The sequence below is a fragment of the Fukomys damarensis genome, unplaced genomic scaffold (assembly GCF_012274545.1).
Source record: "Fukomys damarensis isolate Sample0158 unplaced genomic scaffold, DMR_v1.0_HiC HiC_scaffold_24, whole genome shotgun sequence".
Taxonomy (NCBI): domain Eukaryota; kingdom Metazoa; phylum Chordata; class Mammalia; order Rodentia; family Bathyergidae; genus Fukomys; species Fukomys damarensis.
Genome location: NW_022900936.1, coordinates 68,069,358 through 68,096,801, shown reverse-complemented (window position 1 = coordinate 68,096,801; position 27,444 = coordinate 68,069,358). Strand labels below are relative to the sequence as shown.

The following is a 27,444-nucleotide window of genomic DNA, read 5'->3' as shown; positions in this document are numbered from 1 at the left end:
AGGAAAAAAAAAAAAAAAAAAAAAAAAAAAAAAGCTGTGGTGGAAGAAGCCAAAATATCATTCACTTAACCATGTTGGCTTTTTCCTCTTGCTGTCAGAAAACATGAAGGCAAATTTACTTCTGACCCTCTAATGTGGACTTTGATCATACTGTCCTCTTCTTCAATGTTTTCTCAGTCTAGAGCAGGCTCTGTCTTTTTCCACACCGCATTCCTGGCACCTTCTGCATGCAAATCCTTCCTCCTGTGAGTTCAGCTCAATACAGACACACCCATGGACCCCAGTACGGCAGCCCCTATCACATTGCTGTCACAGCAAGTCCACAGAGTCCTCGCTAGGGTTGTCTAGACACTGGCACCTCTGTTCCAGCACACTTTTGCCTTGGGTGACATTTGTCTACATTTTTGACTTGCATTGGATTGGAAGTGTCTTAATAGCATAGTCTTTGTGGTTTTAAAAATGTTCTCAAATAGATTAGATTTTCAAGTTATTATTGATTAGAGCTTGCTAAAGTATACGGAAAATTTTATGCTTTGATTCATAATATTTTTGATACTTGTACATCCTTGGCTTCCTTCATCTGGACTATGTTTAACTTTTAGATTTCACTTCTTTCTTTGTGTTTTAATAAAGCTCTCTAAATCCTTTTGGAGAGAGTTATATTTTAAATTCCTCTTACTGGCTTATAACTTTGGACTTTTCACTGTGCCAACATCAATTCTGAGGAAAATTACTCATAATTCATTAAATACCGATATGTTTTAAAATACATTTTAAATGTTAAGACGGTAAAACAATGCTCCTTTTTGATATATAGAACAAGTTAGTTCAGAGTCTCATGGAAGATTTTGCTATGCATTAATGCTCTTCTGTACAAAATAAGTGCAAATGTAGAAGAAAAAAATTAATTACAGAGATACATAATGGATTGCTATTATTCCCAATAATGAGGGATAGTGTTATAGAATCTATTCTTTCTTAATTTCTTAGTAATAACTTTTTTTTTCTTGGTACCAGGGATCGAACTTGGGACCTTGCCTCTGTGAGACAAGTGGAGGAACTACTGAGCTAAATTCCCAGCAATAAGACACATCTTTTGAGGGTATGCTACTACGGAGTAAAAGACTACATTCCCTAGGGTCCCTGGCAATGAGTGCAGTCATATGCGCAATGAACAATGGGACGCTGGCTTCACTACTGGTGCAAGTATCCTCTTCAATATGGGAGGTGACTCTAGTTCTTCACTAGCTCCCTAGAACACCATCTATTATTGCCTACAAGAACTAGACCAAACCCTAGGAATAGTGCAGGAATAAGCTAGAAGCAGCCTGGGTACCTGATGACTTTGTGGATCTTTCTTTTTATGAGTCTTGGACTGCTTACCTTCAGGCATCTGTTATGAGAGAGAAAGAGAAATTTTTCTCTTCTTTCAGCTAGTATCGTGTGTTTTGCTTTTATAGGTAGCCAAGCTTCATAATCCTGATAGAGACGACTGGTCTCTTGAAAGCAGACAAGGGAAGGTTTTAATTTCCATGTTCTTAAAAATTCTGGTCCAGATAGAAAAGTAAATTTGAAGGCAGCTTAGCTCATAGAATATCTTGTTGACAAAGGGGGAGAGAGTGGAAAATGCCAGAGGGTTTACTATGAGGCCTTAGCAAGCTGTCATACCTAATATGCAACTGGTCCAAAACCCACGTGGCCAGAGACTGAACAGATGGGAAAAGTTTTCACATCAGGTCAGCCAGGTATTGCCCAGAAACTCTCTATCTAAAAGAAAGGGTGAGAAACAAGCTGTATGTAATTCAGCCTGTGAAGGAAGTATGGACAAACTGAAAGTAACTGATGATGGCCGAGTCCATGTGAGAATACCTGAACATAGTTTTTTTCTCAAATTTTTTTGCTTATTCTATGGCTTTTAATATTTATAATCTTAGTATTTATACATTTATAGTGTTAAAGAAGATATGTATGAGGCATGCCCCTACACACCTAATTGACTGTACAGCCATGTACTGATTTTCTCATTTACATCTGTGGGGAGACCTCTGCTGCGTTTCCACTTGTTAAAAGGCCCAAATAGTGCCCTGGCAAGAGCTATAAAAATTGTGGGGAAAGTACCAACTAGGGGATAATTAGCCTCTAAAAAGCTGTTCTGTAATCTCTTAAACCTAAGTAGTGATGAATATCAATCAATTCACTTTTTTTATTTTTGGCATTGATGGATATTGAATCTAGGGCATTGTGAATGCTGATCATTTGCTCAATCGCTGAGCTATATCCTCAGCCCAATAACAAAAGACAGCTTTAATCCAAAAGAGACAGCCTCCAATGTCTACTAGATTTTTCCTATGCGTTTCCCTTCAAGTTGGGTAGAACCATTTATTTCCATATTTCCCCAAACAAGCTTCCAGAAAACTCCTGTCCCACGGATGCTCACAGTCAGCAGTCAAGTCTTGCACCTGACTTTTCTCTCTTGTCCTTGCTAATACAACTTTTTTTTTTTTGTCCAAAACTTGGCTGTTCTGTCTTCTTCCTTGATGGAATTTACCCCTGTGGGCTACAATCCCTTGCTCCCGTGTGAGTGCAGCCCTGGAAGATGCTCTGCAGGTGAGTGGGTGTGGTCTGACCTTCCCTGGGTTCCCACCTGGGAGCCTTTTAATCACTTATTTCTTTTCTTTTCTTTTTTCTTTTTCTTTTTCTTTTTCTTTTTTTTTTTTTTTTGAGACAGGGTCTCACTATGTAGTTGAGACTGATCTGGAACTCACTATGTAGCCCAGGCTGGTCTCGAACTCACAGCAATCCTCCTGCCTCAGCCTCCCGAGGGCTAGGATTACAGACATGTTCCACCATGCTGGCTTTTAATCACTTATTTCACTGGGCTCTGTTGCTCCTGGTTTTGAATCTTAGCTTATTTTCAGCTCTCCTCCAAGCCATCACCATATATTTTATTTCTGTTGTTGCTCTTTCCTTTCTTTTAAAACATATCTTGGCACAGCAGCACCTAAATTCTAGGTAGCGCTTTCTATATTAGCTTGGTGGAGTAACATTCATACCACACATAACAACAACAAAAAAATTTAAAGAATGTGATCTTAATTATATTTTGTCTGACCTTGAAATTTCTATACCCACTTTCTTTTGGTTAATATCTCCTTGGTGGATCTTTTCTTTCCTTCTTTTCCTTTATTTATTATAATATTGCTTTGACTTATATTTCACTTATACAATACGTATCTGAATTTTTATTAAAAGACTCCATTGAAAAACGTTTGTATTTAATCAATGTATTGAGTCTATCCATATTATTGTGATTCCAACAAACAGGCTTTTTGCTGTCATATTTTGTTCGTATTTTCTATTTCACACCAGTTGTGTTTGCCTATTTACTTTTTTTCTGCTGGACTGATCCAGACTACTTTATTCTTATTTTTCTCTGTCAATATTAAAAGTATACATTCCAGTTTTTTTTCTTTTAAAGACTATGCTATTATTTATCATGCCAGATTTTTCTAACAAAATCTAAGTTAATTCCTATTTTTACTCCAATTTTCAAGTCAAAGCTCTGAGCTTGCTTCACTCACCTTCAAAACTTTCCATTTTGTTTTAAGTGGTTATTCTTTTTCTTTCTCAAAATTAAGTTATTTTTTACAACAATATTTTAGTGTGTTCTATGCTCACTATATCATCTTGTGTCTAATTCTTCTCTTTGGGTTCAGTTTACTTTTTCAAAAAAGTGAGGGCTTACGAATACTAAAATTTCTAAGTTCTTGTGTATCTGGAAAGATCTTATTTTATCCTTATTCTTATACTATGATGAGGCATAGAAATCTACACCAAAAAAGATTTTGTATTAGAACACTGATACTCATATTCCATCTCTTCTAATCCATGTGGTGAAGAATACACATACATATACCTATATCTACATCTAAACCGGCATCTTCTGTGTTTCACTGTGAATAGTTTCTATTAGTATGTCCTCAAATGTAATTATCTTTTTGTCTGCAATGTCTGATTTACCCTTAGTCCCATGAAGGTTTTTTTTTTTTAAATTATTAACCTCAGACATTTACCTCTAGAAGTTCAACCTGCATCTCTTTAATATCTTCCATGTCACCATTCAGCTTTTCAAATGTATGGGATACTGTTATTTTTATGAGCACATCTGCTAATTCTAACATCTACATCAATTCTGGGTCAGTTTCAGTTGGTTAAATTTCCTCTGCATTAAAGGTTATATTTTCCTGCCTCTATGCATACCTGAAAATTTTTTATTGGATGCCAGACATTGTGGAGTTTGCCTTATTGGATACTTTATTTCTTGTGTGTGTGTTATTGAGCTTTGTCCTGAGATGCAGTTAAGATGCCAGGAAATAGTTTGACTCTTTAAGTCTTACAGGTATAACTGGAGCCATATTTACTTCAGGGTTTAATATTCCCCCACAACTAAGGTACTTGCCCCACGTGTGTGAAGGTAGGAGCAGGCACTATTCTCTTCCCTGTATGGAAACCTGGAAGCTCAAACCAGTGATCTGGGCTATTTATAGGAATCACATTTTCCCCCTGTCTCTCAGGTATTACAATATCTGATGTCCAGGATCCTGAAAATTGTTGTTTCTTATATTTTTCCTATTAAAAATATTCTCAGGCAGAGAAGTAAACCTGACCCTGGCTTCTGTATCTTGGTAAGAAGTAGAAGTTTCACATATTCCTTCCTGAGTACAAATTCCTCTTATTCCGATTTGTTTACTTAATTAGTCACACAGGCTGAGTATCTCTAACCCAAAAACTCTGAAAGCTGAAATGCCCCAAAATCTGAAAATTTTTGAATAACAATAGGATGCTCAAAGAACTTTGGATTTAGGGTTTTAGGGTTTCAAATTAGGTATGGTCAGCTGGTAAAGTCTATGCATACATTAAAAATTCCATAATATTTCTGGTCTGGCATTTGGATGAGATACTCAATCTGTACTTTCTTTAACTCTGCTGAGACTTCCAGAGAGAGGCCTTTACTTTCTCTAAACACATCAGTCTTCTTCAGCTTAGTGCCATGACCTAGCCAGTATACTCATTTCCTCTTCTGCTCACTTAACCCAGGTTATATGTTAGATGTTCGATACACTTTTTTTTTTCCGATACACTTTTAAATTCATGCATGAATAAGTGAATAAGACACGGAGCATATATTCACTTAATTTATTTTTCTTTTACTACTCTCCCTCTCCCACTCTCTGAAGCAGGGCCTTCACACTAAGCTATATCCCCAGCCTTTTAAAAATTAAAAAAAAAACAAACTTTTTTAGACAGGGTCTTGGCCGGTCTGGGCTTGCATCTATGAGTGTCTTCCCTCAGTCTCCCAGAGTGCTGGGATTACAGGCAAGCACTATCATGCCCAGATTTCAAGAGTTCATGGCAATTGGGCTATGTTCTTACACTTACGTAAAATAACCTCTGAAGCATTAGTCAGTAACTCTGCTGTATGAGGTTCAGTGAGGTCATGCTGCTATCTTGTAAGCATCCCACTGTGTAGACTATCTTGCTAGCAGAGCACTGCACAGGTTGGCATGTGGGGAAGGTAACTAACTCAGCTCTAAAATACAAAAGGGCTCACTGAGGCATCCTGTCCTAAAAATTGGTTCCCTAAGTCTGAAAAAGTTTCAGGGTAAAAAGGAAGCTTGCCCATCTTTATATTCTGACTGGACACTGACATTAGCACTGACTCACTTTATATAGGGTGTAGTATGCATGGGTGGGATTTGTGGAAATTAGAGAAGTAGGAGTAACAGAAAACGAATAGTGAACTAAATGTGAATAGTGGGTAAATCTTCAATGTGTAAATCTGAAATACACACATACACACAAATCTGCTGAGAAGAGTCCAAATTTGAATACTTGTCTGAATTAGAGCTAGAATGTAATTATTGAGTTGGGGCCAAAATGCATATATTTGCAAATATGCGTTGATGTCAACTGTGTGTGTGTGTGTGGGGGGGGTCATTCTGATGTTCACCAAACATTTCTAGCTATCTTCTAAATACATAACTACAGTTTTTCCTGGCTTTCATGTGGTTGACTAGAGCCATGTGATTAGTTCTAGCAGTGATCCTGAGTTATTTCCAAGGAGAAGCATTTAACTGTGGGTACAAGAACCTTTGGAATCCTTTCTATCTTGGATGGTAGCTGGCAATGTCTGAACCTGGTCTATCAGCCAAAGTCCCTGATTGTCTATATTGAATAGAGTCCCCTGCCAAAATACATTGTGAACAGGTACAGATAGCAAGAAATAAATCCACATTGGTTTAAGTCACCAAAATTTTACTACAGCACAGCCTAGTTTTATCCTGACACATATATCTGCTTTTGTCCTATTTTCTGGTTAGAAATATCTTGGGGATGAGTATTGCTAAGAGTCCAGGATCATGGAAAGACTGGTCAAGTTATGAAAGAGAGGGTCAGGCACAGTGATTCATCCTTGTAATCCCAGTACTTTGGGAATCTAAGCCAGGAGGAATGGAAGTTTAAGGACCACTTGGGCAACTTAGTGAGATTCTGTCCGAAAATAAATAAATAAAAGGAGCTGGGGATGTCGTTTAGTGGCAGCGTGCCCCTAGGTTTGATCCCCAATACCACAAGAAGAAAAATGTGAAGTGAAGGAAGGAAGGAAAGAAGGAAAAAGACTGGAGACAAAATGGAACCATGCTAAGACAAATACACATTAAATGCAATAATTTTTGGCAGATATAGCAGATTTTATTGTTGTTATTTCTATCATTATTAGTTTTTAAAAAGCGATCTGAAGATTATTGTCATATTCAATGACTCATCCTTGATGCTAGATAGATATATAGAAGGAACAGAGATCATTCTAGTTTTTAGACCACTCAGGTTGATGCAATAGCTATTCCTATATTATATGGTATGAATTTTTGCTCTCTGAGCATTTATTTTTTCTCTCTCCCAAATGGACTACAAATTCTTCTAGTTAAGAATATTGTATACTCTTTTTGTGTACTTTTGGAACAGTCCTAAAGTACAATAAAATCAAGCTGAAGGGCAGCTTTACTTGCTACCAGGGAGCTGGCATCATAATCCACTGTTGTCCATCTCTTGGGCTGGCTCATGACAGATGGGTTGATTCGTACATTTTCATTTCTTGGAGCTTCCAGAATTAATGAAAACCATGAGCATGTGGGTGGGGAAGGGCAGAGAAGGGAAGTGCATTTTCAATTCACACTGTCTTTGGAATTTAAGTCTTCCTCATTGGCAACCAGCTCAGTGAAGCAAACCAAATGAGAGACATTTTTCAAATCTGACTCTTGTAACAGTTGTTTTGTTTTTTGAGACATGTACTTTGTTAGGTTTATTTTCCTCTCTTCACTGCTCCTGGCCCCTGGTGCTTTTACTTTTTAAATCTTCCCGTTTACCGTTCTTAATTAGAAATGATCCAAAGAACCTCAGAAGTCAAGTGGTACATTAAAAAATTTATGAGTGCATAACAGAATAAAAGGTGTATTAAGAGGAATCCTCACTTATCAGCATTCTGTGAATTGTCACTGACCAAACCACACTGAAGTTTCCCCCACCTGACCACGCACCTGGCCTTCCACGGTTTACTTGCTCCTTTGATTAAATCCTTTTTGCTACATTTAGCTGCCATCCTGTTTACCTATACCGGCCAGGGATCTCATATTTTAGCTTTGCCCATCAGCTTGTGCATCAAATTTGCTTTCTATCCTTGTATTATCTGGAACTCAAGGACCACGCTACGTGCTTTTGCCAAGTATGGCATTTTCAGAAGAAATCCTTCCAGTTCCTCTGAAGTGAAACAGCAGGACTTACTTATGGTCTGGTTCTATTAAAGATAGAGAATATCTCTCGGTATTTCTGTGCACTAAGTAGATTACATTTACTCTGTGTGTAATGCAATTATACTTACAGCGTTAGTACATACAGTGGGGATACAGCAGTGAAAAACAGCAGACAACCATCCCTGCCTCACAGCACTTACCCTATAGCCATCACCAGTTCAGTTACTAGCATAGTTTGACATGGATCCTGTAAGACTATACTAATTCTTCATTCAGCTAATTATCTGCATCTACATATAACTTTGTAAGTTTTTACACTCTATAGATTAAGTCTGAGACATATTCAAAAGTAAATGTTTATCAGGAAAAGTCAAAAGATAGTTGATACATATCAGGTAGGGTTAGAAACCTCTTGGTGAGTACATGTATTGATCAAAAAAAAAAAAAAAAGAAAGAAAAGAAAAGAACCAAATGTCACATTCAATTTCTGACAGCCACAGAGAGAATGTGATCTTGTTGCCACTACACCCCCTGGCTCCTGACTAGGATCTGAATTAAGACGAACTCGTCCCATGAAGTTCTTGCCTGAAGGGGTTAACTAATGTCACATACATCTATAGGAGACAACCTCCCAGACTTAGTCCTGCAGTGTACCTCTAGAGGTGAAGCTTGGGACCCGTTACACAATGGGAGGGTGTGTGTGTGTGCTGGCATCCTGAGCTCCCCTCTCATTTGGCTTCAACCTCAATAACTTGTCTTGCAGGGACAGAATGATACAGCTAAGAGGAGGAAGCCAAATTCTCTTTAACTCCCAAGCCTGCTGCCTAAGCTTAATGAGCTTTCAGTGGGGTATGGGAAGAGGAAAGAGGGAAGCTACATTTACACCACAACTGCGAGTGGGCTGTCTTCCTGCTGTCAGGGATTCAGATCTAGGTTGAGCATATCTACTAGCTGGGTCCAAGGAACAGATGCTATAAGAATTATGATCCCAGGACTCCAGCATGAATTCTTGCACCTCTTTACTGGGTCTGCTTGGGGCAATGTCCTGTTTGTGATAAAGCTAAATGGGACTTTCTCAGTCTTTGTCTGGGTGATGCGGTTGGCTTTCTACGTAAGCAAGGATGGAAACTGTGCGTCCTCCTACTGCTGACTTTTATTAAGTTCACCTACAGGGGCCGTGGGGTCTGCTAGGAGATGAGGGAAATAACCAAAGGGAATTTATATTTTAAACCTCTTAAGGACAAAAACAAATACTTTAGCATGCTGCTCAGAATCTTCAATGCCTTTTTTAGTTTCTAGAAATACTATATATACTGTACTTCATGAGTTCTTGGTTCCTAGATTCATGCAGAACTTGGACCAAGTTTTGTTTTATTTTTAAGAATCTCACCATGTGATCTTGAGGGACATAAACTGTACCATACAATGAGGTTCTTATCACTCTGAATGGAATCCAGATTCCTCTCATCTGGGCCAGTGTCAGATCGGAAATTCTCCCCTTGAATCCTGGTAGGTGCTAGGGGCATAGTCTCAGGTTCCCACTTGACTTCCAGTGCATGTTCCTGAGCGCCCTCTTGGCACCAGTGGAGGCATGAATGAATACTGAGGGAGAGGATATCTTACCTGAGAGCTCCTGCCTTTTTCTAGATTTTTTTTTTTTTTCCCCGTGCTGCAGGGGATTCAACCCAGAGCCCCATTCATGCTAGGCACGTGCTCTGCCAGTGAGCTATACTCTCTACACCTCTTAGATAAAGTTGTTCCTTCAGTCTTCGTGCTTTTTTTGGGGTGGCACTAATGAAAAGATATTTCTAAAACCCTATGTAAGAGCAGAAGCCTTACCCCGTCCACTCCTCCAACACTCACAGCCTCATTACCACCATCTGCCTTGAGACCCAGGCTAATCTCACCATCCCCGGGTCCCTGACTGTGTGAGCCCAGAGCTCAGGTCCTTCCCTCATGCCACTTCATTTGCAGTTGTATTTCTCACCAGAGAATGCATACATCCTGGCATTTTACATATTTTACCTATTCGTCTGTAGCCCCACTAGAATGTAAGACTCATGAGAACAGGGTTTCTTTTGGGGGGGGATAGGGGAGGTGTTGCGTTGCCTTTGCTGTCTAGAATAGTACCTGGCACATGGTAGGTATTTAATAAATACTTGTTGGATGAATAAATGAATGAACATAATAGACACCTAATACTTCTTGAGAGTCGCTGATCATTAGCAGTATCTATTCTCCTGTATTTTTGGACATATGACCCCCTCGCTGATCTCTAGGGGATCTGTTAGCCAGACATGGCCATAGAACCTTGGTTGCTGTGGGGCTCTCCAGAGTCCGAATCACCGCATTACTTTGGGCATCACCCTTGATATTCCTTCCCCACATTAAATGTTTACAAAAGAGACTGTGTCCAGCGTCATTCCCACTGCTGTCTCATTTTAGTCCTTCAAACCACTCCTCCCACTCTGGGCTCCCAGTGCATTCTTGTATAAAAAATTTAATCCAGAAGAATGAGCTATTCAGATTTTTGAGGTTTGGGATGTGATAGGAAATGGGCTGTGGTCTAAATAATCATATTTGCAGGCCCATCAGACTCACTGGTCTAATTACCTTCTCATTTTAATTTTTCAATCATTCATTCTCCAGATGCCAGAAGTGCTGGATCGATGGCCTGATGGCCTGTCCTAGAAGTCACGCACCCATCTGGCCCTAAAATCAGCCTGTGTCAGGAAGCTGAAATGTCATCACTTTTGTTCTGCGACACCAGCTAAGCAACTGCCCACTGCACGGGTCTCTCTTTCTAGGGACCAATTCCACCCCCAAGGCTGCCTGTTGCAGGGCACAGACAGTACCTAGAATGACAGCCTGGCTTTGAGGCTTATAATCTATAGCATTCCCACAAGCTGGTTGAACAGTTCCATAAATACCAAAAATAAAGCAACATGTCAGAATCGTCAATAACTAATGGGAACACAGGAGAGACTGAAGGGTACAAAGCTTCCTACTTCCATTGCTAACTTCTAGTCAGCCTTAAAGGAGCACAATTGTAGAAGGTGATTTTATCACTAACTTGCTCCTTTCAGGGCCAAATCGCCCACACAAGTTCTTGTGAGTCTATGAGATTACTAGAGCAACATAGAGAGTGCTATACCAATACAATCTGAACTCTACTTCTACATGAACAATGTTTTGTTTTGTTTTGTTGGTGTTGTTTTTTTGGTACTGGGGATCAAACTTGGGACCTTGCGCTTGTGAGGCAGCGGGTGGAACCACAGAGCTAAATCCCCAGCCCTACATGAACTATGTTTAAACTCCACCCCATCCTTGTCCTTCCCTTTACTCTGATGCATCTCTAACCACCACCCAGCAGAACCCACCCACTCCATCTCAATCTAAAAGCTCCAGATTGTATTAGGGTATAAGAACAATGAAAGGTCACCACTGACAGGCACCAGGGTCCCTAGATATCTTTACAAATAGAAGTAATACTCTGTATTCCATCATCTCAGAAACCCAAAGGCAATTACATAGAAACTCCCTCCTCTAGTGCTGTTTCTGATCCTCTAGCTATAATTATTTATGACTAAACTGACCCATGGCAGTCATGGGTGGACTATTATGCCACTAGTACTCTTGGTGATCTAAGACTGGATATTGCACTGGGGCTGAGAAAATTCCTTCCAGAGGCAGGACAAGTTTGCAGAACTGGGGAAAAGGGGTTTTAAGGGCAGATCTGAGAATCAGCTATATATATTCTTTGAACTCCTGACTTGAGTTTCCACAAGTCACAAAACCCAAATCTGGGAAGAAAGGTGTCAGAGTCTGGGAAGCCCCTTGGAGCCACTGAGAGACATAAAGCTGTGACAGATTCAAGTGGCCAACATAAGCAGAAGGACGGTATGTCAGTGGCCACCAGAACCACAGTCTTGTTCTTCGCTTCTGTCTTTACTTTTGGTTTTCTAAACTTGTCTTCCTTTCCAGATTATGAATTGGAATGTGTCTAAAAGACTTAAAAATCATTACTGCTGACCTTCAACACTTGTGCTATGCATATACATTTTGGTGCACACATATGTGCATGCGCACGTGTACACACACACACACACAACCACACACTCCCACGTTGTTGGATCACAGTCTGAATCTCCTCTCCTCTCATGCGCTCTGACACTGACCAAACTAGTGGAACCCTCTTCATCCCATTGTCTTCTCAACCCAGCTGCTTTTCTTATAGACTCAGTCCCTGTGCTGCTGAATGATGTCTTTTTAAGGAATATTTTCACACATGCTTTGGAGTCTAAAACTCAGCAAACACATGCTCATTCTGGATCTTTCGCCAATATGGAATTTCTAATCACTAAAGGTTTATTCAATTTTCCATGGTCCATATGTGGAATGTGAGTTTGTATGAGATCCTAGAATCTCAGGTGTGAGATCCTAAAATGCCCCCTTGTCTGCCCTGCTTTTTGGACTGCTGATGCATACTCATCTCTTCATGTGCCCAGAACTCCAAAATAGTGTTCCTCATTTCACCTTTCTCTCCCCCAGGTATGTTTTCTTTCCTAATGGTGCCTATTTTATGTTGAAACTTCACTAACTCATCAGTTAGTTTCTTTTGGGCATACAACAAGTACAAAGAATGAAAATGGGGAGCAGCTCTCATGGACTACAAATCACATCTAGAATATACTTGAATGTAGACTATTCTGCTTGATTTAGAGAGTAACTCTATTATATGCTTTGTTCTTTCAGGATAGGATTATTTCTCACCCATTTTTGTAGCCTTCTCCATGGCTTTTACCAGGTCCGGTGCATAGCAAGTGCTTAACATATGTTTATTGAATAAATGAGTGGTCCCAGTGGTAGTTTGTGCAGAATACACACATTGGGAGAGAGATGAAGGAAATTCTGTAAATTAAACTTCTAAAACACTGGGCTCATGGATAGTAAAAGACCTTACAGAAACTTAAGGGAGGCGGCTCCTTGTGACCCACAGGTTAACCATCCATGAGAGTCAATAGGAGGCCTCACAGGCAAATACTGGGAAGGACACTTTTATTCTTTATTTTCACTGTTTGTGGGAGAGAGGGTATATTTAAACACCTGAGAATGTGATTCATTAGTTATCAGATTTAGCAAAATCCACTCTCATTTTGCTGCTTGTTTTAGTGATACAGAAAATTTTCAGTCATCTCCGCTAGTGGAATGGAAGCAATGGTACATATAATCAAAATGTCATTCCTATTTGCCTTTGGAAAGTATTATGTGTGTTTTTCCCTAGCAGGTTTGCTTTCATAATGAATAGTTCTAGCTTAGGCTAATAATAAAATGAGTTGGCATTTTCTCTGTATAATACCTGGTAGGAGAAGAGGAGAAAAGAAATGGGCTTATGGTGTAGGAAATCCATGCAGGAGCTAATGCCAGTTAATTACTCATGTGAATAACCTACTTACAGTAAATAGGATTTTGTTTGGTTTTATTTTTGGTACTGGGGATCGAACTCAGGTCCTTGCATTTGTGTGGCAGGTGGCAGAACCACTGAGCTAAATCCCTGGCCCAGTAAGCGGGATTTTTAACACAGCAAAAGGCAGAGAGCAGCTACATGTCCTGGATCTTAATGACCAAGGGTAGATGGCCCAGGACACTGCTATTGCTAGTGTCATGAAGAGTGTTAAGGAAGAACACGAAGCTAAGAGAAAGGCAACTGGGGCTCTTAGACTTGATGACCAACAGGAAGCCTCATAACCTCTTTGTGTTTTACTTCTGCTATCTGTAAAATGTAACCATGACACCCATTCTACTACCAACAAGTTAATTGGTCAAGTGGAAGTAGTTGGCAAAAGAACTTGTGATATTATCACAGCTATGGAAAAGCACAACAGTGAAGGACTATTTGTACTTCCTTTTCTGGATACGTTCCTTGCCTTAAATTCTCATTGCTTGAGGTCGTGGGTTGTAGTTTCTGAGTCTCATCCCATTAAATAAATAGTCCCATTTCTTAAGGATGTTGCTCTGCAAGGATAGCTACATCAATGCTATTCATGCATCCTAATGAGCACATCATTTCTCAATAGTTTCATTTTAACTGGAATTTTCTAGCTATACTGACTTAGTGGTGCTTTAAGTGTGGGTCCTACACCAGCAATATTAGTATTATCTGGGAATTTCTAAGAAAAGCAAATTTGTGTCTAGCCCAGACATACCGAAGCATAAACTCTGGGAATGGGGATCAGGAATCTGTTTTGACAAGCCTGCTAGGTGATGATTTTCATGTATATTCAAATTTGAGAACCACTGCATTAGCCCAAAGGAGAAAAGAAAAAGTTGGGGACTGGGCATTGGGACATGCCAGAGAAAGCAGCCTGAAGACCTTTCAAATCACACTGTACTGCTGGCTATTCAGAGCTGGGCCAAAGCCACATGTTAAACCTTGTTAAATGCACTGTATGTCACACTTACAAAGAGGAGATCATTTTTATTACTGATTTGTTCATATATGTATGTATGTATATAATGATGACCCAATGCATCATTTTGTCAGGGCGGTCTTTTCCTCAGCACTCTAATTAAAAATGCACCCCCTACTTCCAGCCAGCTCTATTTTACTCCCTTGATTTATTGTTCTTTGTAGCATTTATCACCTCCTACTACGCTGCATTATTTGCATATTTATTGTCTGTCCCTCTCAGTGGGAATGTATGATCCACACGGGTGGTCTGTGTTGGCACCACTGTGTCCTTGACTCTGAGAACTGCTATGCGGTTAGGAAAGGCTTGTTGAATTAATGAGGGAATGAGTGAGTAACTGCTCATTCTGGAAGATGGGGAAATACTGGGATCAGGTCAAAACATGGAAGCACCTGTACCTCCTCATTAAGCAGCATCCTTGGGCATGGGAACATTGCCTTACTCTGTGACCACTGTGAGCTCTGAGATAGGTCTGCAAACTTGGGCTTAGTCAGAACAATCCCAGGGATTTAGTTCACTATATTGTTTATTATTTCAAAATGTACTTTTTTTTTTTTGGCTAGGAATGGGAACACTGTCCTGACTGGTTGATATGTTTCTATGGATAGTCAGGGTTGGGTGAAATTCTACAGCTATGCAACAGAACAGCGTGACATAGTAGAGGAAAAAGTACCATAAGAATAAAAATTGGGAGTTCTCAGTTCTAGCCTTTCTTCTGCCTCTAACTTGCAATACGGTCTTGGGCAAGCTGCTTGAGCAAACATTTCTGGGTCTCAGTTTCATCTCAATGACTTTAGGATCCCTTCTGGTGGTTATTATATATCCTTTTACATGGGTGAGAGCAGGGATGGTTCAACTAACTCAAGAATGCCCAGCACTTGAAGACTCTATAAATATCTGAGGAGTAAACAGATCCCTGTGAAAACCAAACAATGACTACTGCCTCGTCAGTCAGAGCTCTACACAACCAAGTGCCAGGTGTGTGAGTATGTGTTGCAAACACGTTGGCCTGGAAGAAGTATTCACAGTACAGGGAAGAATGCTGGTCTGCACCCTGAGGGCACCTCTGGCTGGAGAGCCCATTGACTGGATAATGGCAGGAGGTGTACAAGGAGGAGCTGCGGGAGGGCACCTGGCCATCCCTAGAGGTTGCAAAAGCATGCATCTGGAACAACAAACCTAGATTTGAATCACATATCTGCTATTTTTCTAGCTGCCTAAGTCTGCTCAAATTATTTATCTTAGCTGTAGCCTCTTTTAGAAAATAGACACTATTACCTGCCTCTCTGGATGGCTGTGAAAATTACAGGAGTATATAAAACGCCTTCCTAGGATCTGGTGTGAGAAAGGTGCTCAGGAAATGGAAGCCTCCTTGTCTGGTTCTGTCTTCCCTTTCCTTTTACAAAGTCTTTAGGCCATGAGGTTTCTAACAGTGCCTCCTTTACCAAAGAATTGCCCTAAGTTTGTTACTGGCTCATGAAAGTTCCCTAACTATTCTTGACTAAAGGGGTATAAGAATTGAGATAAAAAGTATATATCAAAATATCTACCTATGGAAACATACCAGTTTGCCTAATGGGATTTGTAACTTGCTATGGCTTAATAGCAAAAGGTAGAATCTTGAAAATAAAAATTAAAAATCGATTAACATTTGAGGATGCTGAGACCCATCACTGCACAGAATGAGTTTAAACCCAGCCAGTGTCTTTTTGACTGCCTTTTTCTCTCCTTGCACCTTGCTCCCTCACTCCCTCCCTGGCAGAATGAATTATACACCTGTTCCTGCCTATATATATATATATATATATATATATATATATATATATATATATACACGCACACATATATATGATCCTCTTTATGCTGGAAAGCAAATTCGGTTGCTAGGCAACCAGAAGACAAGTCTCTGTGGTTGATATGATCCTTATTAGTGACTGCAATTGCAGTGGTGCCGCCATCATGCCACACACACGCTCAGTGCATCTGTCCCCAGCTTGATAGATCTTTCCAGAAAATGGGATGGGGTAGATTCTTGGCAGAGAATTAAGGGCCTCAGCACTCCACAGAAAGTATTTATAAATCATTGTATATCAACAGCCTGCTTTAGAATCATTTTATTAGAACACATTCAAGAAAGTGACATACGGATAAAAGACAGCAGCAATTCTCAGTCATGCAAATGCCCGTGTTAAGGTTCTCCATTGGATTTATATTCAAGTACAAAGACAGTCCTTTCCTGAGCCAGGTTCAATTTCAGAGAATAACACTTTGCCTTGAGAGCATGTATCCTTCACAAAGTTCAGAACACTGAACAAGTCACATCCTCACAATAAGATTGTGAGATACATAGAAGTGTAAACTTTAAGGAACCTTTTCCCTTGCCCTCCCCCATAACCCAGGCTGGGAAGTGAGCCCAACTTCAGGACCTCTTAGAAGTAAGATTTAGACTATTTCTTAGCGGGCCTTTAAAAAAGGTTAGAAAATGAGTTTATATATCAAATGAAATCATCTTTGCCTCTTGTCTTGGTGTGGGGTTTCTGTGAAACTGCATTAGGGGATAGGGTTCTCTCTCAAATGTTGTGGAAGTTGGAGTACTTTTTAAAAATATTTTATTATGAAAAATTGCAAACATATACAAAAATGGGGAGACCATCTGAATGGTCAATAATGAACACCTGTGTACCCATCATCTAGTTGCAACAATTACCAATACGTGGCCAGTTTGTTTCATTTATAATATCTTCTCATACTTCTGACCACCCCCAATGAGACAACTTGAACCATGGAGACTGGAAGAGTGGTTTGTGAACTGGAGTCCTCAGAAAGGAGTGTGGAGAGGTAGGAGCTGGAAAAACATGACAAAACCTGGGTATGCTGAAGAAGTAGAAAATCTGTTGGGGAAGTGGCTACTGCTAATATTTGGAAAAGCTAGAGCTAACCCTTGTCTCTATCATAAACCATCTCTTCTTCCTCCCTCTATGTCATGATATGGGGGAGACAAGCCAGAGTTAAATGATGGATGTTTATAGATTGATGGGCACTATTGATAGAAATATTCAACCTGGAGAAGAACTAGGGAGACAAACACATCCCTCTAGCTAACCTGTCCATTTGTGTTGCAGACTTCTAGGGTAGCAAGGGCCTGGGGGTACTCAGTGTTCACACTAGCCCCTATTGTCCCGACATTTTGGACTTTAGAGAGAAGCTCAGAAACCTCAGATTGCACCCAGGATAGAAGCAGGAAGGCCCAAAGGATGAGCCCATGGCCCAGGTGGGCAGATTTTGCTTGGAACATGTTGCCCTCTGAGCAAAGGCTGCACCCCACACCAGCTCTGCCAGAGCAGTCTCAAGAGAGGTGGGTGACTGGAGTCCTGGTGGGAGGTCCCAACGGTGCCACGGCTAACCCGGTGAGCTGCAGGGACAAGTCCCAGGTTGCGCGCTAAACGTAAGTGGAGAAAGGATCTCCAGGTCCCAGGTGCCACCGAGGAACAAGGTTGCCATCCTGTTAAGAAAAGGGCTGGGCTCTGTGATTTGCATATGACTTTGCAAAAATCTGCATGAGATCCCATGGCCCTTTATAGAAAAAAGAGTTAAATCATCAGTGCACCCTACTGTATTTCCAGTAACCCAATGCACAGAGTGCAACCTAGAGAGCCCAAAATCACTCTTTTTGAAGAAGACATGGAGGAAGCAGAATGTTCTAGAAGACACGCTTTGGTTTGAAAGTTCAGAAGAAACCAACTAGGTCCGGGATCCATATGAGGATCACTGATTGGTTGCTTCTAACTTTGTCAGTACCCAAATCATATCCTTCAGCCTGTTAGATTGTTGTGGACAAGTCCTTCAGTGACTTCCCAATGTCCCAGACACACAAGGAGTAGTGCCAGAAACAGTACAAACAGGGAGGCATGAAAAGAAGGTCCTGTGATACTTAATGCCTATTTCATACACTCTGTTATGTTTTCTTGCTTAACAAGTCTTGCCACAACATTCAACTGGGGAAAAGAAACTGAGAAAAGTTTACTCTTTTATGTAGCAGATGTTTGTCAGTAATGCACATGAAACTTATGATTTCTGTGTTGTTAGGGGCCATGATGTGGGGTAATCTGTAATTTTTCTAAGGCATGTGGTTGAACTGGACAGACTGCAATGCCAGAAGAGGTAGAGAGTACTGGGGAGTTAAGTGAGCCAGAGGTGGATTTATGCTAGAGATCCAGCTTCCATATTCCAGTGTGGTTTATGCCTTTTCTACTAGGCCTTCTGAAGCAATGAATCATTATTTTTCCAAGAAAAATGGTCTTTCAAAGAAAGTTAATTTCTAGTACCTGTGGAGGAATGAAATAATCTAAATGGCAATGGCTCTCAGCCAGGACAAAAGTTGAGGATAAATCAGAGTATGATGTCACATTGTACTGGGACTCAGTTCTATGATATCAATGGCTCCATCATATTTGCCATAAAAAGATGAGAAAATTAGCCTGAAACTCTCAGTAAGAACTTCAGCCAGGCAAAAGCTGTCCATTTATCAGAGAGACCATTTCAGCATCAAGGTGAGATCGTAGTTACCCTGAGCTTCACAGAAGGTATAGGACGCTTAGGATTCAGAAAGGAGAAGAGATTCTGAAGAAAGACAGGAGCTCTACACATGGATATGTGGAGTAACTCATGATCAAGGGAACTGCATGCTCACCAAACTCATTTTATCAGGGGAAAAGGGGCTCTAGAATTTTAAGTTACATTCTTCTTTGTAAAATGTCACACTAACACAGACCGGGAGGTAGCCTGAGTTGTCCTGATTAGCTAGTCTTTCACACCATGATTCATTCTCAGGTTATTTTATGTGCTATAAGTTCTACAGAATTTATGTTAATGGCAAAATTTAATAGTTTTATAAATACTGAATTTGACATTCTGCCTTTTATATAGTCACTTCTGCCTTTTATATAGTCACTAGAATTCTAAAAGGGAGAAAAGTTTGAAAATATTTTTCACTATTATCAATAGCTAATATTTCTTACCACGTGCCAGGCAATGTGCTAAGTATGTACACACATCATTGCCCACCTTATGGGGTGGGTAATACCATTGCCCTCACTCTGCAGATTGAGGTCTGGAGAGGTCCTGCCTAGGATCATACAAGTGGTAAGTGGGGGAGGGGAGTAAGATCAGAATGGAGGTTTGACTCCAGGACTGTTTTTAACCATGGTGTATGTTGCCTTATCTAAAGAAGAATCCATCTGCTAAATGATATTTGTACATTTGTATGATGATTGACTGCAAAGATCTTAGAAAGCATCCCTCACATAAAGATGATCTTACACCTGCAGACTAACCTGAAGTAGTTTGGGTTAGTTTATTACATATATTCATTCAGTTTTATAGAAAATTTCATATATCCCTTTAAACCTCAAATTGTGATCATTTTTGTGCACCTGGAAATCTGATGATGGTTTGATATGTGAGATACCCAAGTAAAAACCCATGTAGGCAAACTGAACATTTGTTCCCTAAGACAGTGAGAAAACACAGATGTTTACATACAAAGCCAGCATTATATATAGCCCAGTTAGTGCTTTAGAAGAGTAGTTAACACCAATGCACAGCTCTTAGTATTAAAAATGATAGCCATTCATGATCTCATTTTTTAATATTTGGCCTAAAGCAAGGACTGGTAGAAAAAGTTTAACTGGTAGTGTGAAAAAGAGACCTTTGTATATTTTTGAAATGCTAATGATCTTGCTTAATTAGAAAATTGCCCTCAGCTTACAATTCACACATAGATACCATATCCAATCACTCTATACCTTTGGCTTTCTGATTTAATAGGCCAACGTAAGGCCTGCAATCAGGTTTTTGAAATATTTCCCTGATAATTCTAAGTGTCTCTTGGTTTGGAACCCTCAGTGCAGAAGTCTCCAGCCCTGGGAAACCTATGTTTACAGCATTTTGACTATATTTCATGTCTTCCAGCAAACACTTGCTTTTGGTGTCTTCCACAAGAGGCAAGAATCATGGAGACCCACTTTATAGGATAGTGGCCTTTATTAACAAGACCTCCTCAGGATTCTTTCTTTTCCTTTTTTTTTCTCCTCTCTCTCTCCTTCTCACACTCTCTTCTACTGTCTCTGGCTATGTTGAGATTTTCCCACTTATCCCATCTTCTACATATTACATATGTACATATCTACATATCTACACTTCTTCATATTAACTTTTTACTTATAAAACATAGGCCCCATTCTAATACTTGATTCTCAGAGTATGAGCGTCCTGAACTACAATGAGATATTCTGCAGTTCCTGGGTACACTGGAAATACCACTATATGTTCAGTATAAAAATAGCCATAAATGGGGAATATATTTATTGCGTGATAGATTTTATACCCTTCCTTTTTCCACAAAGAATCTGAGGCAGCTATTTTGCAACATATTTTTAAGATACTCTTCAGCTGACTGTTGCCAATGTTTTGTTCTGATGGATTAGGAACCTACTGAGGCAGGGATGTGCCTAAACTGTTACTCCCATGACTAAGACATAATAAGCCACATCCTCTAAATCTCAGATTATGACATGCTTCATGAGGTACAGAAGATAGTGAGCAGCAGAACATGAGATGGTCTTGGTTAGTAAATGCAGGTGTACTTCATTCAGTTGATTAGAAGAGGGACATGATAGAGTTTGTGCTACGTAGGCCAAAATGTTGCTTTATATATTTTTTCCTAAATTATTCAATGGTTGTTTTCATTGGACTTGGCCAATGGAAGGCAGTGTGCATAAGGGGACCTCAAAAACCTGGGTTCAAACCTCATCTTTGCATTTTACGGCTGTATGACTCTGGGTAAATTGCCAAACCTCCCTATGTGACATTTCCCTATAAAATCTGTCATCTGTAAAATGAGGAGAATGATACTTACCTTGAAGAACTGTGTAGAGGATCAAGAGAGTAAATGTAAAGTGTCAGCCTTGTGTTAGGGTCCAGTGAGAGAGGCAGTTGTCAGTTGTTTGTGTTCTGGATGGCTTTCTTGTGTGCTTTTCTTTGCCTGCCCAATTACAGTAGGGACTTCTTAGTGAAAGGAGTGCATCTGTTCCATTGGATGGGAAGGGGATTTTGTCCTTGGTGGGGACCTTGTGTGCATCGTGTCCCTCCATTAGACACAGGGAACACTGCAAGTTGTGTATCAATGGTTTACTGGAGCCTTTCTCCACCTCAAGTTTTAGACCAGAGCCCAGAATGGAGATTCTTGACATAACCATCAGAATTAAAAACAGGTACACAGCAATAGTACTGAATAGTACATAGCAAGAAGGCATCAACACCATGAAACATATTTTCTGATCAGCTCTTTTCAAGTGTTGGCTTTTGTGACTTATTTGCTCTTTCATGGATCCTTCTATGCCTGAAGGTCCCTGGGATCTAGACATGTGTTTGTCACTAATGTGGACCCACATCCTGTGAAGCGGGGATGAATAAAGAGTGCCTGGCTGGGCAGTGCAGTAAGGGTCAAGAGGACCTCTAAGGAGGGTGCAAAGCTAGGTCCATCTGTTAGGCTGCCTCCCCAGTGATGGCAAGGTACCACCACCCGCAGGACACCCCTGACAAGGAAATAGGCCAGAGTCAGAAATATTCACCCTTCCTGCATTCCCTCTTTCCATTTTTTCCTTTGCATGGGAACCCTCTGAGACAACTCTAAACTGGGCAGTGTGGGAGAGCTATCTGTGCAAGTATTAGTTTCATGTAACCTTTTTTTTTTGGTTCCTAGTTCAGAAAGATTGGTAACAGACTGTTTGTCAGAAAACTCCCTCTGTCCTTTAACTGTGGATAAGGAAAGGAGGAAGGGGACGGTAGAGACATGTCTTGATCTTGTGATGGACTAACTACCTCCTGTGTGAACCCTTGCAGTGGTCACCGAGCTCCTCACTAGGGAACCGTGTGCCTCTTACCAGGGTTCAGTGTCCTCCCTGGAGTCTCTGGAAATCCTTTCTTCTGGAATCACTGGCGAAAAACCAAACTGGACACATGTGTCCTCTCTGCCATGGCATAACCTTTTGTGAAATCTCTTCTGCACTTGAGGGTATGTTTCTGGCTTTCCCCCACTTTTTCCATGTATCTTTAAAGTGCTGAGTTCAGGAGGTAGGAGAACCTTAAATTGATCAGCCCACTCTTATCCCATTGCCTGCTTGATGGATTTTTCCTTCTTTTCTTTTTTTCTTTCTTTTGGTACCAGAGATAGAACTCAGGACCTTGCACTTGCAAGGCAGGTGTGGTACCACTGAGCTCAATCTCTGGCCCCCTTCTTTTCTTTCATATTCCAAGGCTCCTGACCTTTGCAATCAAAGCTGCCACTTCCTGAGCTCACAACCTTGGCCACCTGCAAGCCACCCCAAACTCACTCTCCAGTTATTGTCTAGAATCTCAAGGTACGAAAGTGAAGCAGATCACCCTGTTTCCTACTAGGTACCCTTGGCTCGTGCAAAGTGTAGGTCTCAGCAACCATCTAACTAAACTTGTCTCTTGTCATCCATTAAAAAACATTAGTTTTTAAAATACTATTAATAAAAATAACGTCATACAGTAGAGATTTGGAAAATGCCATTGAGCAGAAATAACCATAATCTATATTTGGCATATTTCCTCCATATATACACATATGCTCATGCACACGCATATATGTATACATGTGTACACACACACATAAGCACAGATACACACAGATGCACACACACATATTGCCCTTTTTTAACCAGCAGGATTAGTTTTTCATGTGGATTGCTTCTTGGCCTTTTGGCTAAGATCAAGTGTAGTCTTTCATGTTGAGAGAGAGAAAGATCCCAAACTGGTAGAAAAGAAAAGTAATTTTAGGCTATAGCTCAGGTGAATGCTTTGCCTGTGCCAGCCAATTACTAACTTTTGGAGTATACCCCTTATTAGTTTATAAAGACATATGCTCAATGGCCAGGGAAAATCAGATTCCCTCTTCCCAAACCACACCTATGATTACTTCTTAGAAAGTATCTGGGAAACACATTTACAAACAAATTCGTAAATATATACAAGTAGAAGACACACACTTAAAAATGTGTCATTCAATTATTTTTGAGCACTTTTTGTGAATAACTATGTGTGCCACAAATAACACAAAGTATTAAGCATAAACTTTATAGATTCAACTGCTGAAACAACTCATTCATGGAAAACAACAGTAAACTGGAAAAAGATACTGTCTCACAAAGTGCTCAGGAAGGGAACTCCAGAGATCATTACAACAATGAAGATATATTCCACCAACATTCTTTCTGAGGGCAGAACCTATCTATTAGGACAGAGAAATAATTTGGGACACTTAGTAAGGCAGTGCATGTAGGTAGACAAAGGATATTATGTGTCCAGAGATCATTATCCTTTAGTGAAGATAACTGTGATATACCAGAAAACATACATGATGGGAGAGCTTTGCAAAGATAGCAAGGGACCCAGGGAGGGGCAGGGCTTTCAGGAGCAGAAGCTAAGGGGCTGGGTTTTCAGGAAGCCCTAGGTCCTGGGAAATGCTACTGTGGTTCAAGAGACATGCTTCACCTCCTGAAGCCCCAGGGGCAGATTTTACATATTCCATAACAACAGGAAGTCAGGCTGAGGGATGTGTAATCCCTGCAGTGCAGCCATAGAAAGATACTTGAGGAGAGCAGAGGATGCGGAAAAGCCTGGGGCTTATAGGTGGAGATGTGGAGGGGGTCCTGGGAGAGAAGCAGATTGCGGAGATGGTGCATGATAGGTTTACTTTGTTCTACTGAGCAGAGAGCAGTGCAGTTATGTCACAGACAGAGGGATGAATGTTATCAGGTGCTGGGTAAAACGGTTAGGAAAAGAGACTGCTCAGCTCACTGTTAAAAGAGTATCTTTACGGTACAAAATGTGGCCAATACAAAGTAAAACATGTGTGCCCAAATATGAAAGAATATACTTGATGTCTGAGGAGGGAGGAGCACTGCTGGCACAGATAGGTTCAGTGGAGCTGGAGCACGGAGTGATATAGAGACGTGCTGAGAGTTTCCAGAAAGAAAGAAAGAGATGTGAATGAAGATGGCAGTGTTGGGAATGGATGTGACTGGTCAAGGTCTCCGGGTAGTACAGATGGAACCAGCAGGAGCAAGCATGACTTGGGTGGGGCATTTTATTACCATTGCTTACTATGTTCCACATATTGTGGTAGAAAGTAAAGATACCAGCATCACTGAGACCACATGTACCGGCCAAGGGACTCGCAATGTGACATGTGAGAAAGACCCATAAGACAATGAATTAGTTGATGAGTGCAGTCAGGTTGAAACACATAAATTGCCAGTTAGAACCAAAAACTCAGTTTTATATAATTCAATCTAATGTGGAGGGTTAAAATGTGTATAATAGATGAGGGTCTCTGAAGGTCATGCATTAGGAAGGGAAACCACATAAATATTTTGGAGATGGGCTTATACTTTATCGTAAGTGAAATATTTACTTCTCAACTACATAGTGAGACCCTGTCTCAACCCTCCCCCGCAAAAAAGTAGGCCAGGTATGGTGGTGCACACCTGTAATCCCAGCACTTGGGAGGCTGAGGCAGGAGGATCGCCATGAGTTCGAGACCAGCCTGGGCTACACAGTGAATTCCAGAGCAGTCTGAACTACATAGTGAGACCCTGTCTCAAAAAACCAAAATAAATAAATAAATAATAAAAAAATAAAATGTACACTGAAGTTCAGGCTGGTCTTGAGCTAGTGGCAATCCCCCTGCCTCAACCTCCCAAGTCCTGGTATTATAGGTCTCTGCCACCATGCTGGCTGTGCAGAAAGGATTTAAGGAAGAGGTAACCAAAGCCTGCCCACAGGGTGAAACTTTGAGGGAATCACTGTCAGGGCCTGGCAGTAAATGGCACTGGAGATGAAGCCAATAATGAATCTATAGATTCCCCACTAGGGAAGTCATACCAGATTTCAGAGAAAAGGAAAGAATTTTCTGACGCTGATGCTGAGGGAAAAGCAACTAGAAATGTCTAGTGGCAGTGATTGGTCACTTTGGCTTTATATCTGCTTGCTGGCTTTTGGTTTGTTCAGTAGCATGCAGTGTTTGTAAAGGCAGAGCCTGGCCTATTCTTTTTCAGTCCTGCATTCTGTTGTAGGGAATAATACCTACTCACCTTAGGTACTCAGAAAGAGTGTGGAGCATGAATGCAGTCAAGTCACTTCTGAGATAAAGCCATGGGATTTTTGCTACGGATGCCAGAAGTGAAGGAATAAAAACTATGGTAGAAGGGAGGGGATGAGCTAAAGGAAGAAGACGCAGAAGTTCAAGTGCACTTCTCATGGGGAGTGTGAAACAACACTCACGCTAGATGGCAGAAGAAATGGAAGTGTTTGCCAATATGAGCAAGAACAGGTGAGGAAGTGAGCACTGAAGGTAGGGACAAGGCGAGCTTCGGAGGGCTGTGGGCAGGCTAACAACAGGCTCTCTGGATCCAGAGAATGATGGCATGAAAGGACAGTGAGGTATCGAGGTGAAGACAGAAGTAATTCTATGACCATCACCCTAAAAACAGCAAAGCAAAAACCCCTCGGTTTTTCTTTGATGGTACTCAATAAAGTCTAAATTCCTTTGATGGTGCTCAGCACGCACCATGAGCTGACCCAGCCAATCACTCCCTTTCGACACTAACCACACAAACTCTGGGCTTCAGTCCGAAGTATTTCCTTTCTATGTCCCAGACATACCTGTGTTTTCCTTTCTCCCCGCCTCACCCTCGCAGTTTGGAATGATCTCCCTCCCCACTCCCAATACAAATGCTACCCTGATAAATTCTGCCATCTGATAAAGTTGAACAACAAACTGTCACTGATCCCCCTGAAGTAGAGACTTTGATTTTCTTAATTATATTTTGTCTCAATTTCTAGATCACTCTGGCCTACAATTCTAAGCACATTACCTTGTGTTTTTTGCTCATCATTCATTTAACACATGCTTATCAAATAATTTCTATGAGTCATCACTTTGTTAGATTTGGCGATTAAGTGGGGGTATAAAGCAGAAATGTTTCTGCCCTAATGAACCTAGAGTTTGGCGGAGAAGGCAATCATGCAAGCACACAGATATTTATACGACGAGGGTGACAGGCATAAGCGACACTGGTACAGAAGGCTGTGAGAGAGCATCATTTCCTATCAGCTCTGGCTTTTAGCTCACAGCTTTTCTGTTCTTGCTTGCTGCCGATGGCTCAGCCTTTGTGACAATGAGTGTGCCTACATAAAAGCAACTTTCTCCTCTTCCAATTCTCACGTAGGCTGAGTAACTAGAGGGTTAGGATTTGCAAGGGTTGCATATAAAATGAACATTTGCGAGGTTTTGTAGCAAGGATAGGTGTTTACTTTTTCTATGTTAAAAATTTCTTCCCTAGGTCTTGGATCTGTTTGTCAGACAGCCAAGAGACAAATTCAATGTATTAATCAGCTTTTCCTAACCTATTTATTCCTATCACATGTCACATAATGTAGAGAGTGAAATGTAATAGACAAATGCATTTTTTAGAAGTCAACTATTTCTTATTCTTTATTAAAACAGGAAATCTTACATCATATACTAAGTCTTCCTGCTGTAATAGTGTTGTGTGGCAAGATAAATTAACTATATTTTAAAGTAGTAAATGTAAAAAATGCCTCATATGTCACGTGATGCAAGTCTCTATATTAGTTACATGTTTATCAAGATGCAAAACAAAGAAGGAAAAGACCCATGCCTATAATTCTAGCTACTCAGGAGGCTGAGGTTGGAGGACTACAGGTTTGAGGCCAGTCTGGCGACTTAGTGAGACCGTGTCTCAAAATAAAGTAAAAAGGGTTGGTGGTGTAGGCCTATGGTAAAGGTCTTGGGTTCAATCTCTAGTACCCACCAAAAAGACTACCTACAAGGACCACGTATAGACAATAAAGTACTAATATTCAGAATATAGGAACTCCTGGAAAAAAATTAAAATAAAAAAACAACCAACAAACCCAATAACCCACTAGATGCATAAGAAAAAGTCTGAAAAGGAACATTATTAAAGAGAAAATCGGAAGCCCTAATAAGTACATGAAAAGGCATCCAACTCATTAGTAATAAGGAAAATGCAAATTAAAACCAGAAGTAGGTATTA

The 27,444-nt window shown here is 40.5% G+C and overlaps 1 protein-coding gene and 1 pseudogene across 18 annotated transcripts in view; one reads left to right on the top strand and one right to left on the bottom strand.

Annotated features, from left to right (window-relative positions):
• Kalrn (kalirin RhoGEF kinase) overlaps positions 1-27,444 on the bottom strand; it is a 584,665-nt gene that overhangs the window by 167,064 nt on the left and 390,157 nt on the right. For 4 of the 18 annotated variants that reach the window (XM_010618201.2, XM_010618202.2, XM_019206735.2 and 1 more), the window contains exon 34: positions 16,379-17,780. The exons of the other annotated variants lie outside the window; for them this stretch is intronic. In XM_010618201.2, coding sequence (XP_010616503.1) covers positions 17,718-17,780 — 63 coding nt within the window. In that variant the 3' untranslated portion in view covers positions 16,379-17,717. Of the gene's footprint in view, positions 1-16,378; positions 17,781-27,444 lie in introns of those variants that run through there. 18 annotated transcript variants of the gene reach the window in all.
• Positions 23,047-23,204, top strand: LOC117283301 (annotated as a pseudogene).